A 12,172-nucleotide genomic window follows, 5' to 3' on the forward strand; every position below is an offset into this window, starting at 1 on the left:
AATATTTGTAAATCATGTATCTGATAGAATATATATTCTGGTTCTTAAATAGAGTGTACATATATATTCTGATGTATTCTAGTATCTGGAATATATAACACAACAACAAAATGACAACCCAATTTTTTAACATGGTCAAAAGACTTAAATATATCTCCAAAAGAGATATACAAAAGAAGATAATACAAATGTCAGGCAACAAACATAAATGCTAAACATCATTGGTCCTTAGGGAAATACAAATTAAAACCACGGTGAGTTACCACTTTACACCCACTAAGACGGCTATAATTTTTTTAATGGAAAGTAAGTGTTAGCAAGTGTGGAGAGAAATTGGAACCTTCATACATTGCTGATGGGAATGCAGAATTGTTGTCCCAGTGTGGAAAACATTTTGGCAGTTCCTTAAAAAGTTAAACACAGAATTGCCATATAACCCTGCAATTCCACTCCTAAGTATATACCCCACAAAATGGAAAGCAGATACATGTACATGCATGTTTATAACCGCATTATCTATGATAGCCAAAATGTGGAAACAGACCACATGTCCATCCGTGGATGAATGTTTTAACAAAATTTGGTAAGTACTATTCACACAGACACAAAAGGACACATATTGTTTGATTCCATTTATATGAAATATCCAGAATAGATAAATCTATAGAGACAAGATTGTGGATTTGTGGCTGCCATGGACTGGGGGCCAGAGAGAATGGGGAGATACGCGTTAATGGGTAAGTACATTGTGAGTATACTATATGCCACTGAGTCTTTTATCTTAAAATGCTTAATTTTAGGTTAAAATGAATTTCTCCTCATTTTTTCTAAAAAAGCTTCAATGGAATGATTCATTCAAGATAGCCAAGTTTTTGTGTAGTTCCTTTATTTTATTATTAAAAACAAAACAAAAACACACATACTAAGATGTGGTGGTTTTGTCACCATTGGAATGAAATAATTTACATAAGTATTTGTCTATTATTAATAGTAAACATTTATATAGCACTTGCTGTGTACCAGGCACTATTCTTATCCTCTTGTATACATTAAGCTCATTTAATCGTCACAGTAACCATATGAGGAAAGTGTTATTTTTATATCCATGTTTCACAGATAAGGAGAGCAGGGCACAGCAAGGTAAATTACAGTGCTAGGATCATACAACCACTTGGTAGAGCCAGAATGTGAACCCAGGATGCCTTGCTCCAGAATCTGTGCTTTTAACCACAATCATATACTGCTTCTTAAAAATCTTTCCACATTTATACAGTAAACTCCATAAAGCAGGGATTTAAATCCATGTCAGGCCCAGAGAAAATCTGATAGTTGTATGGTAAGTGAATGAATGAACAAGCAAAAAATGAACCAACTTTGTACCAAAATTGTTATAGATTAAATGTGTCCCCCTAGAATTTATATGTGCCCTAATAAAAGAGATCCCAGAAAGCTCCCTCTCCCTTTCCACCATGTGAGGTTTTAGCAGGAAGCCATCTAAGAACCAGGAATAGGACCCTCATCAGACATCAGACCTGCTGGTGCCTTGATCTTGGGCTTCTCAGCCCCTAGAACTATAAGAAATAAATTTATTATTTATAAGCCACTCAGTCTGCAGTATTCTGTTACAGCAGCCCAAACAAAAACAAATATCCTGGCAGTTAGAAACTTTTATGTTTTCTGCTTGGCTCTCACTGGTGTTTCAGAGAGGGGAGATTTGATATAAGTAAGGCACTGTGCCAGGCACTGCAGATAGGTAAGATGAATATAGTTGAGTCCAGAATCAGTGAACTATACAAAATTGGTACTTACTTAAACTGCAATGAATTATGAGTAGCCTTAAGTGGAAATAGGTCTATAAATCTCACTATTTTATAAGGCATTTCCCCCCAGTAAAATGGGGATGGTGGGTTTTTTTGTTTTTTTGTTTTTTTTCTGGTATGTGGGCCTCTCACTGTTGTGGCCTCTCCCGTTGCGGAGCACAGGCTCCAGACACGCAGGCTCAGCAGCCATGGCTCAGGGGCCTAGCCGCTCCACGGCATGTGGGATCTTCCCAGACTGGGGCACGAACCCATGTCCCCTGCATCGCCAGGCGGACTCTCAACCACTGTGCCACCAGGGAGGCCCGGGATGGTGGTTTTTAATGCATAAAGTGCTGTATATATGTATTTAAATTGATGACTTAATTTTTAAAGCTAGTTAAGATCTTCATCGGGGTATTAAACACCTATAGAATGGTTCATTTTATTATGACTTTATGGCTAAAGAAAGGAGAACAGGGTTAAAAAGTTACTCAAACATTGCAATAATACACTATCTCATACTGGGAGCAAAGACATCAACAGAAACTACCATCTGGTTGTGTTTGGATGCTACATGAGCAAATCTGTCAGCTTTCTCATAGCTTTCTCCTTCATATACTATTGCCATTCTGAACTAACCATTCCAGCCAACATTATGTTCTTTCAGATGTGTTAGCAAAAGCAGTTTAAATTCGATTGTATCATTTTTCAGATGTTAATCAAGCAGTCTGCACCGTTCCATACACAGTTCCTTCCGGAAGATAGAACTTGTCTGAAAGAACAAGGCAGACAGGCCTTGGTCCCTTAATATCTGATTGCCAGCTTGATTTGTTACTTGCCCTCTGGGGAGAAAGATGTGCTATCCAAATAAAATGTGCATGCAGTACTTTTCAGGATATAGCTGAACAAAGAACAACCAGAGAAGAAAAATGGAAGACTGGACAGCTGCATTTAGTCTAGGTTGGCTGTTTAAAAGGGGCTTTTGTTCATGACCATTTATTAAGCAACCCCTTTGAACCAGGTGTTGTAGTAAAGATATCATTGGGATTCTCTCACTATTCTGTTTGGCAGAACTATCTTTCTTCCACTTCCTAGAATGCTCCAAAGTCTTTCTGCCTTCAGAGTCTTCAAAAGCTCTTTCCTCTACCTGAATAACTACTTATCCTTTATGACTCGGCTTAAATGTCTCTTTCCCTAACACGCTGTGATGTTGGATTCCCCCATTGCTTCTTTTATAACGTCTTGAACTTTTCTTTCAGAGCACTTAACACAATTATAATTTAAATATTTGTGGTATATCTTGTTTCATATTCTCTGCTAGGTATAAGCTTCAGTAAGGCCGGCACAGAGTCACTCTGGCTCACCACTGCATTCCCAGCCACTAGATGAAGATGAGGGCCTGGCACATAGTAGAGGCTCAATAAGTATTTACTGAATGATAAAATGAGTAAATGAATGATACAGGCAGACCATGCCTTCTAATACTCACAGTTCAGCACGATTTAATTTTTATTTAGGATCTATGCTGTTTTCAGAATTAATCCTTATTTTTAAATTAAGTTGTAAATGCTTAAAAAATAAAATAACATAACCTAGTAATTGGGCCTGGAGAAGGGGGTTGTTTAGTGGGGAGATGAATTAAGTTCTATTTATGTCTATCAGAACATCCAACTACCAGGTTTAAAGCTCCTTCATAGTTTGGCATCGCAAAAATGAAACTAAGGCCCCTTTCCTCTTTCTCACAAATGAGACTTTCTCTACAAAGTCTCAAAGTTTGACAGTAGTTGCTGAATGATTAGGCTCTATTTTAAAATAATCAGTACTTTTTTTTCTTGGATTTCTTCTTTTATTGAAGGTTTTATACTGCCCACAGTTTCCCTCAATGAATAATCCAATAAATAGTGAGACGTTCTGAAAGCAAAGAGAGAGTAGATACAGAGAAAGGAAAAATGATGCAGAGGGGATTTGAGCCTTTTAATGTGAAATCTGATTTGCATGTCAACCACATTCCTGTAGGATTCAGATTAGAGTTTTGTAATAGTCTCTGCCTTGTTCTGTCTTTCATAAAAGCTTATGGAGTTTTGGTTACCAGAATTTGCTGTCTGTCCCTTGTTAGTTGGAAACTCAGCTTTTCTTTTGGATACAGTTCAAACTTTGTGTGGCATTATACATCCACACAAGCCCTATGAGCTAAAGTTTCCATGTTTTCTCTTCATAGGATTCAGAATCTTATTAGCCTACAGAATTCTCTCCTCTATTAATATAAAATCTTAGTTTATCAATATTTGCATTGATGTGGAAATTATCTTTTTCTACCTCAGAGAAGTCTGAAATGACATGTCAGATATACATCTGGAGTTAGTCTACTTATTTTCCAAAAGTTTTCTATTTTGAGAATTCATTTACTCAATTACTTTACTAAATGTTGATGACAAATAAGAAATGAATGGACAAAGAATACCTGAAAACTAAGATTTGTAAACCCAGTGGCATTTGTAGTTACTGGAGCATTAGGATATTTAGAAACCATGACACTGCTGATGAGCATTTAAGTTTTTAGCTAAATGATTCATTTTCCTTTTCAAGATTAGGACATTAAGATCTAATTAGGGAATTGCCATGGCTTGGATGTACAAAACCCTAACATCATTTGCCTTTATATACATGGTTAGAGTTTATACATACCTAAGGATGTTTTTGAGGGATGAATTTGCTTGAATTTTTCTTACTACTCACATTCACGTATACACACACCAGATTTTTCCACTAGATTCTAAAAATAGAAACTCTTTCCTAATAAAAATTAAACACAAATTATTCTGAAGAAGAAAATAAAAACTATGCTTAAGCTAATCGTGAAAAGTTATTTTACATTTTGGTGTATTTCCTTCTAGTCCTTTTGCCATTCATACATTTTATTTAACGATTTTCTAAAATCGTTAAGTTGAGATAGAGTTTTGGATACGTTACTTTCATTTAACTTCCTGTCTTGAGCCTTTCCCATATCATCAAGCTATCTTCATAAATACAATTTTCTGTGACTCTTTACTGAAAATTCCAGTTGCTTCATTTTTCAGAAATTATAAACACTTATTTACATAGATCTTCATCTGAGTTTCTGATTTGTTTACTTTAGAATAGATTCATAAAGTGAAATTACTGAGTAAAATGCCTTGGACATTTTTAAGGCTTTTGATGTACACAGTAAAATTGCTTTTTGGAATGCTAATAGCAACTTAATTCCTACTTGCTACATATGACAAAGCTTAATATCTTTGCCACAAAATAGATCATATAAATAACTTTTTTAAATGCTATAAAAGTAAAATGGGTTAAGAACATGAACAGAAAATTTACTATAATGAAAACAAATATCCATATAAACATATATGAACAATATTAAATCTCATTGGAAATACAAACTATAATAATGAAAATACTATTTTAATTAAACTATTTTTTTCTTTGAAAGTATTTGAAGGTAGGATGTTAACATTAGGGGAAGCTGGGTAAAGGGTATATTGGAACTGTGTACTACTTTTGTAACTTTTCTGTAAGTCTAAAATTATTTCAAAATAAAAAGTTTAAAAATTGACTCATATAATGGCTCTAGGTGCTTGTTCAGTAATGTCATTGTACTTATTGACCTTGTATAAATGAACCAGTGTACTCCCAGAAACCTTTCTTGGAGCATACCTAGCTAGTTCTTCATTCAAGTACCACTCTAGTATTAAAAAACAAATATAAAATTTTCCAGTCAGTGCTCTCATTTATTGCAGAAGTCTCTGAACCTGTTCCATATGTTAAGTACTCTATCTCATTTAATCCTTTCTACAGTCCTAGCAAGTGAACATTAAAATTATCATGCTCATTTTACAGATGAGAAAACCAAGCCTGTAAGGTTGAGTAACTCATCTGAAGTTATACTCTAAAATGTTTAAATTTAATTGATTTCATTTATGAGATATGTCCATTTCACAGAAATGGCTTACATTTGGGGAATGAATGGTAGTCTTTATTTTCAACTGGATATGGTGTTCCCTTTCCAACAGATGAACCTACAGACATCATTCCACGAAGCTGCCAACTAACGACAGATGTTCCACAAGTCACACAGCTGCTAAACATGACTAAACTCCGCCAGACTGAAATAAAATTTGGAGGTCATCCTCTAAGTTCAGCAGAATCAGGTGTGTACTCAAGTATCTAAATTATAAGCATGTTTATTTGTAAGACCAAAAAGGGGTTGGGGGTGGGGGGTGGAACAGCCTTGTGACGATGCTTTATAGCTTGAGGTTAAATATTAAGTCACTTTAACATCAACTCAAGTCAGTGATGAGTCATTATTTTAAATTTCTCTTCTAGCAACTAAAATATCTTCTCGATTTTTACACGATAAGTGAAACATCCTGGGTTGTTCCTCTCTATTTCCTGTATGCTTCCACGCCCTGCCAGTTATACCTCCCAAACGTCTCTCAAATCTGATCCTATTGCTACTTTCATTGTTCAGGTTCCCCACTGTTACTCATCTCACCCTCCCAGTTAATCTTCACATTGCTCTCAGATTTCTCTTTCTGATAATAGAAATAGAAATGTGATCGTGTCACTCTTTGATTAAAGACTTTTAATACCTTTCCCATTATCTTAAAGACAGAATGAAAAAACCCTTGGGAACTTACACAAAGCCAACCTCCTCTATTCCAAACTTACTCCACAGTTTCATCTCCAGACCCTTTCTCTCATTTCCCATGTGTTAATTTCTGACCACTCTGGGCTTTCATATGTTTGTATTTTGGGATTGCTGTTTTGTTGGCCTAAAATGGTTTCTTTGCCTTTCTGCCTGGAAGAAACTCCCAATTCATCTTTCTAGATCCAACTCAAATGCTACGTCTTCTCTTCTAACAAGCATCGTTCTCCTCTTTTGATGGCATTTTTTGTTTTTTCTTTCTTTTTTTTTTCTTGCAGTACTTTTTAATATGTCTGCATTCCCTAATTAAGCGTGACTTCCTCCAAAATGGCACTGAACCTCATTCTTCTATATCCCTAGCATCTAACACAGTGCTTGCCATATATTAGGCCAGGGGCTGCAAACTCATATTACCACAGAAGCCAGTCAGAAAACATAAATGAGGAGAGTGGGCTGGATGCCTGGATCTTTGACCCAGAGAAACATTTTCTAATTCAACAGTGAGCCCTGTTGGGAGTGGAGGGGGGCGGTTAGGGGAGAGGCATGAGATAGTTGCTTCAAAGAAGTTGTTTTCTAGTATTGAAACAGTAATACTAACAGCTGTGCAAATGATACAATACATGGCAGTTGACGCTCAGCCTCTGTGAGAGAGCTGTAGGGAGTGGTGAGAACTACAGCAAAGTGGATTCTCCTTTTCCATCTAGAAGGGGCACCTGCAGTTCAGTTCTAGCCAAGTTTTGTCTTGCAAGAACATAGGCCCAGCCTTGCCAGATCTTTCATTCTTTTCAAGAGGACCTCAGTATCCCAATGTTTACGATAACTCTCCCAATTTTAAAAGTATTGTCTAAACTCTAAAATTTTTTGAAAACACTCTATGGGCCAAAGACAAAATATGCCAGGGCTGCCAGTTTTCTACCTTTATAATAGACACCCATAGCTATTGACCAAATGAATGAATAGTACTTACAAATCAAGAAACCTGTTATTCAGGTGAGTGGTTCTCAACTTCCTATATGTTAGAATCACTTGGGACATTTAGAAAATAACTGATATAGAAAAGAAGGAGGAAGATGGCAGAAGAGTCAGACGTGGAGATCACCTTCCTCCCCACAAATACATCAGAAATACATCTACATGTGGAACAACTTCTACAGAACACCTACTGAATGCTGGCAGAAGACCTCAGACCTCCCAAAAGGCAAGAAACTCTCCATGTACCTGGGTAGGGCAAAAGAAAACAGAAAAAAACAGAGACAAAAGAATAGGGATGGGACCTGCACCAGTGGGAGGGAGCTGTGAAGGAGGAAAGGTTTCCACACACTAGGAAGCCCCTTCGTGGGCGGAGACTGCGGGTGGCGGAGGGGGAAGCTTCGGAGCCGCGGAGGAGAGCACAGCAACAGGGGTGCGGAGGGCAAAGCGGACAGATTCCCACACAGAGGATCGGTGCCGACTGGCACTCACCAGCCCGAGAGGCTTGTCTGCTCACCCACAAGGGTGGGTGGGGCTGGGAGCTGAGGCTCGGGCTTCGGTCGGAGCCCAGGGAGAGGACTGGGGTTGGCTGCGTGAACACAGCATGCAGGGGGTTAGTGCACCATGGCTAGCTGGGAGGGAGTCCAGGGAAGAATCTGGACCTGCCGAAGAGGCAAGAGATATTTTCTTCCCTCTTTGTTTCCTGGTGCGCGAGGAGAGGGGATTCAGAGTGCTGCTTAAATGAGTTCCAGAGACGGGCGCGAGTCGCGGCTAACAGCACGGACCCCAGAGACGGGCATGAGATGCTAAGGCTGCTGCTGCCGCCACCAAGAAGCCTGTGTGCGAGCACAGGTCACTATCCACACACCCCTTCCAGGGAGGCTGTGCAGCCCACCACTGCCAGCATCCCGGGATCCACGGACAACTTCCCTGTGAGAACGCACGGCGTGCATCAGGCTGGTGCAACGTGACGCCGGCCTCTGCCGCAGCAGGCTCACCACGAACTCCATACCCCTCCCTCCCTGGCCTGGGTGAGCCAGAGCCCCCGAAGCAGCTGCTCCATAGTCGCATCCTGTCTGAGCGAAGAACAGACGCCCTCCGGCTTCCTACACGCAGAGGCGGGTCCAAATCCAAAGCAGAACCCCGGGAGCTGTGCGAATAAAGAAGAGAAAGGGAAATCCCTCCCAGCAGCCTCAGGAGCAGCGGATTAAATCTCCGTAATCAACTTGATGTACCCTGCATCTGTGGAATACCTGAATACACAACGAATCATCCCAAATTGAGGAGGTGGACTTTGGGAGCAACGATATTTTTTTTTTCCCTTTTTGTCTTTTTGTGAATGTGTATGTGTATGCTTCCATGTGTGATTTTGTCTCTATAGCTTTGCTTTTACTATTTGTCCTAGGGTTCTGTCTGTCTGGATTATTTTTCTTTTTCTCTTTTTTTTACTATAGTTTTTAGCGCTTATTATCATTGGTGGATTTGTTTTTGGTTTGGTTGCTCTCTTCTTTCCTTTTTTTTTATTACTTTTTAAAAATTTTTATAATAATTTTTTAATTTAATAATGTTATTGTATTTTATTTTATCTTCTTCTTTCTTTCTTTCTTTCTTTTCTCCCTTTTATTCTAAGACGTGTGGATGACAGGCTCTTGGTTCTCCAGCTAGGTGTCAGGGCTGTGCCTCTGAGGTGGGTGACCCAAGTTCAGGGCACTGGTCCACAAGAGATCTCCCAGATCCACGTAATATAAAACAGCAAAAATCTCCCAGAGATCTCCATCTCGACGCCAAGACCCAGCTCCACTCAACGACCAGCAAGCTACAGTGCTGGACACCCTATGCCAAACAACTAGCAAGACAGGAACACAACCCCACCCATTAGCAGAGAGGCTTCCTAAAACCATAATAAGGCCACAGACACCCCAAAACAAACCACCAGACGTGGACCTGCCCACTATAAAGACAAGATCCAGCCTCATTCACCAGAACACAGGCACTGGTCCCCTCCACCAGGAAGCCTATACAACCCACTGAACCAACCTTACCACTTGGGACAGACACCAAAAACAACGGCAACTACAAACCTGCAGCCTGCGAAAAGGAGACCCTAAACACAGTAAGTTAAATGAGAAGACAAACACACAGCAGATGAAGGAGCGAGGTAAAAGCCCACCAGACCTAACAAATAAAGAGGAAATAAAAATCTACATGAAAAAGAATTCAGAGTACTGAGAGTAAAGATGATCCAAAGTCTTGGAAATAGAGTGGAGAAAATACAAGAAACGTTTAACAAGGACCTAGAAGAACTAAAGAGCAAACAAACAGTGACGAACAACACAATAAATGAAATTTAAAATTATCTAGAAGGGATCAATAGCAGAATAACTGAGGCAGAAGAACGGATAAGTGACCTAGAAGACAAAATAGTGGAAATAACTACTGCAGAGAAGAATAAAGAAAAAAAATGTAAAGAATTAAGGACAGTCTCAGAGACCTCTGGGACAACATTAAACGTACCAACATTAGCATTATAGGGGTCCCAGAAGAAGAAGAGAAAAAGAAAGGGACTGAGAAAATATTTGAAGAGATTATAGTTGAAAACTTCCCTAATATGGGAAAACAAATAGTCAAGTCCAGGAAGCAGAGAGACTCCCATACAGGATAAATCCAAGGGGAAATACACCAAGACACATATTAAACTATCAAAAATTAAATACAAAGAAAAAATATTAAAAGCAGCAAGGGAAAAACAACAAATAACATACAAGAGAATCCCCACAAGGTTAACAGCTGATCTTGCAGCAGGAACTCTCCACGCCAGAAGGGAGTGGCAGGACATATTTAAAGTGATGAAGGGCAAAAACCTACAACCAAGATTTCTCTACCCAGCAAGGATATCATTCAGACTTGGTGGAGACATTAAAACCTTTACAGACAAGCAAAAGCTAAGAGAATTCAGCACCACCAAACCAGCTTTACAACAAATGCTAAAGGAACTTCCCAAGGCAGGAAACACAAGAGAAGGAAAAGACCTACAATAACAAACACCAAACAATTAAGAAAATGGTAATAGGAACATACATATCGATAACTACCTTAAATGTAAATGGATTAAATACTCCAACCAAAAGACATAGACTGGCTGAATGGAAACAAAAACAAGACCCATATATATGCTGTCTACCAGAGACCCACTTCAGACCTTGGGACACATACAGACTGAAAGTGAGGGGATGGAAAAAGATATTCCACGTAAATGGAAGTCAAAGAAAGCTGGAGTAGCAATTCTCATATCAGACAAAATAAGACTTTAAAACAAAGACTATTACAAGAAACAAAGGCGGACACTACATAATGATCAAGGGATCAATCCAAGAAGAAGATATAACAATTGTAAATATTTATGCATCCAACATAGGAGCACCTCAATATGTAAGGCAAATGCTAAACAGCCATAAAAGGGGAAATCAACAGTAACATAATCATAGTAGGGGACTTTAACACCGCACTTTCACCAATGGACATATCATGCAAAATGAAAATAAATAAGGAAACACAAGCTTTAAATGACACATTAAACAAGATGGACTTAATTGATATTTAAAGGACATTCCATCCCAAAACAACAGAATACACATTCTTCTCAAGTGTTCATGGAACATTCCCCAGGATAGATCTTATCTTGGGTCACAAATCAAGCCTTGGTAAATTTAAGAAAATTGAAATCCTACCAAGTATCTCCTCCGAGCACTATGCTATGAGACTAGATATCAATTACAGGAAAAAGACTAAAAAAAACACAAACACATGGAGGCTAAACAATACACTACTTAATGACCAAGAGATCACTGAAGAAATCAAAGAGGAAATCAAAAAATACCTAGAAACAAATGACAGTGAAAACATGACAACCCAAAACCTATGGGATACAGAAAAACAGTTCTAAGAGGGAAGTTTATAGCACTACAGTCCTACCTTAAGAAACAAGAAACATCTCAAATAAACAACCTAACCTTACACCTAAAACAATTAAGAAAGAAGAACAAAAAAAACCCCGAGTTATTAGAAGGTAAGAAATCATAAAGATCAGATCAGAAATAAATGAAAAAGAACTGAAGGAAATGACAGCAAAGATCAATAAAACTAAAAGCTGGTTCTTTGAGAAGATAAACAAAATTGAGAAACCATTAGCCAGACTCATCAAGAAGAAAAGGAAGAAGACTTAAATCAATAGAATTAGAAATGAAAAAGGAGAAGTAACAACTGACACTGCATAAATACAAAGGATCATGAGAGATTACTACAAGCAACTCTATGCCAATAAAGTGGACAACCTGGAAGAAATGGACAAATTCTTAGAAGTGCACAACCTTCCAAGACTAAACCAGGAAGAAACAGAAAATATGAACAGACCAATCACAAGCACTGAAATTGAAACTATGATTAAAAATCTTCCAACAAAGAAAAGCCCAGGACCAGATGGCTTCACAGGCGAATTCTATCAAACATTTAGAGAAGAGCTAACACCCATCCTTCTCAAACTCTTCCAAAATATAGCAGAGGGAGGAACACTCCCAAACTAATTCAATGAGGCCACCATCACCCTGATACCAAAACCACACAAAGATGTCGGAAACAAAGAAAACTACGGCCAGTATCACTGATGAACATAGATGCAAAAATCTTCAACAAAATACTCACAAACAGAATCATACAGCAC

At 38.4% G+C, this 12,172-nt stretch overlaps 1 protein-coding gene across 4 annotated transcripts in view; it reads left to right on the forward strand.

The window, feature by feature from the left end:
• Positions 1 to 12,172, forward strand: part of CFAP20DC (CFAP20 domain containing) — a 267,799-nt gene that overhangs the window by 135,072 nt on the left and 120,555 nt on the right. For all 4 annotated transcript variants that reach the window (XM_060164004.1, XM_060164005.1, XM_060164006.1 and 1 more), the window contains exon 7: positions 5,852 to 5,989. In XM_060164004.1, coding sequence (XP_060019987.1) covers positions 5,852 to 5,989 — 138 coding nt within the window. The remainder of the gene's footprint in view (positions 1 to 5,851; positions 5,990 to 12,172) is intronic.

Source organism: Lagenorhynchus albirostris, chromosome 10 (assembly GCF_949774975.1).
Source record: "Lagenorhynchus albirostris chromosome 10, mLagAlb1.1, whole genome shotgun sequence".
Lineage (NCBI taxonomy): Eukaryota > Metazoa > Chordata > Mammalia > Artiodactyla > Delphinidae > Lagenorhynchus > Lagenorhynchus albirostris.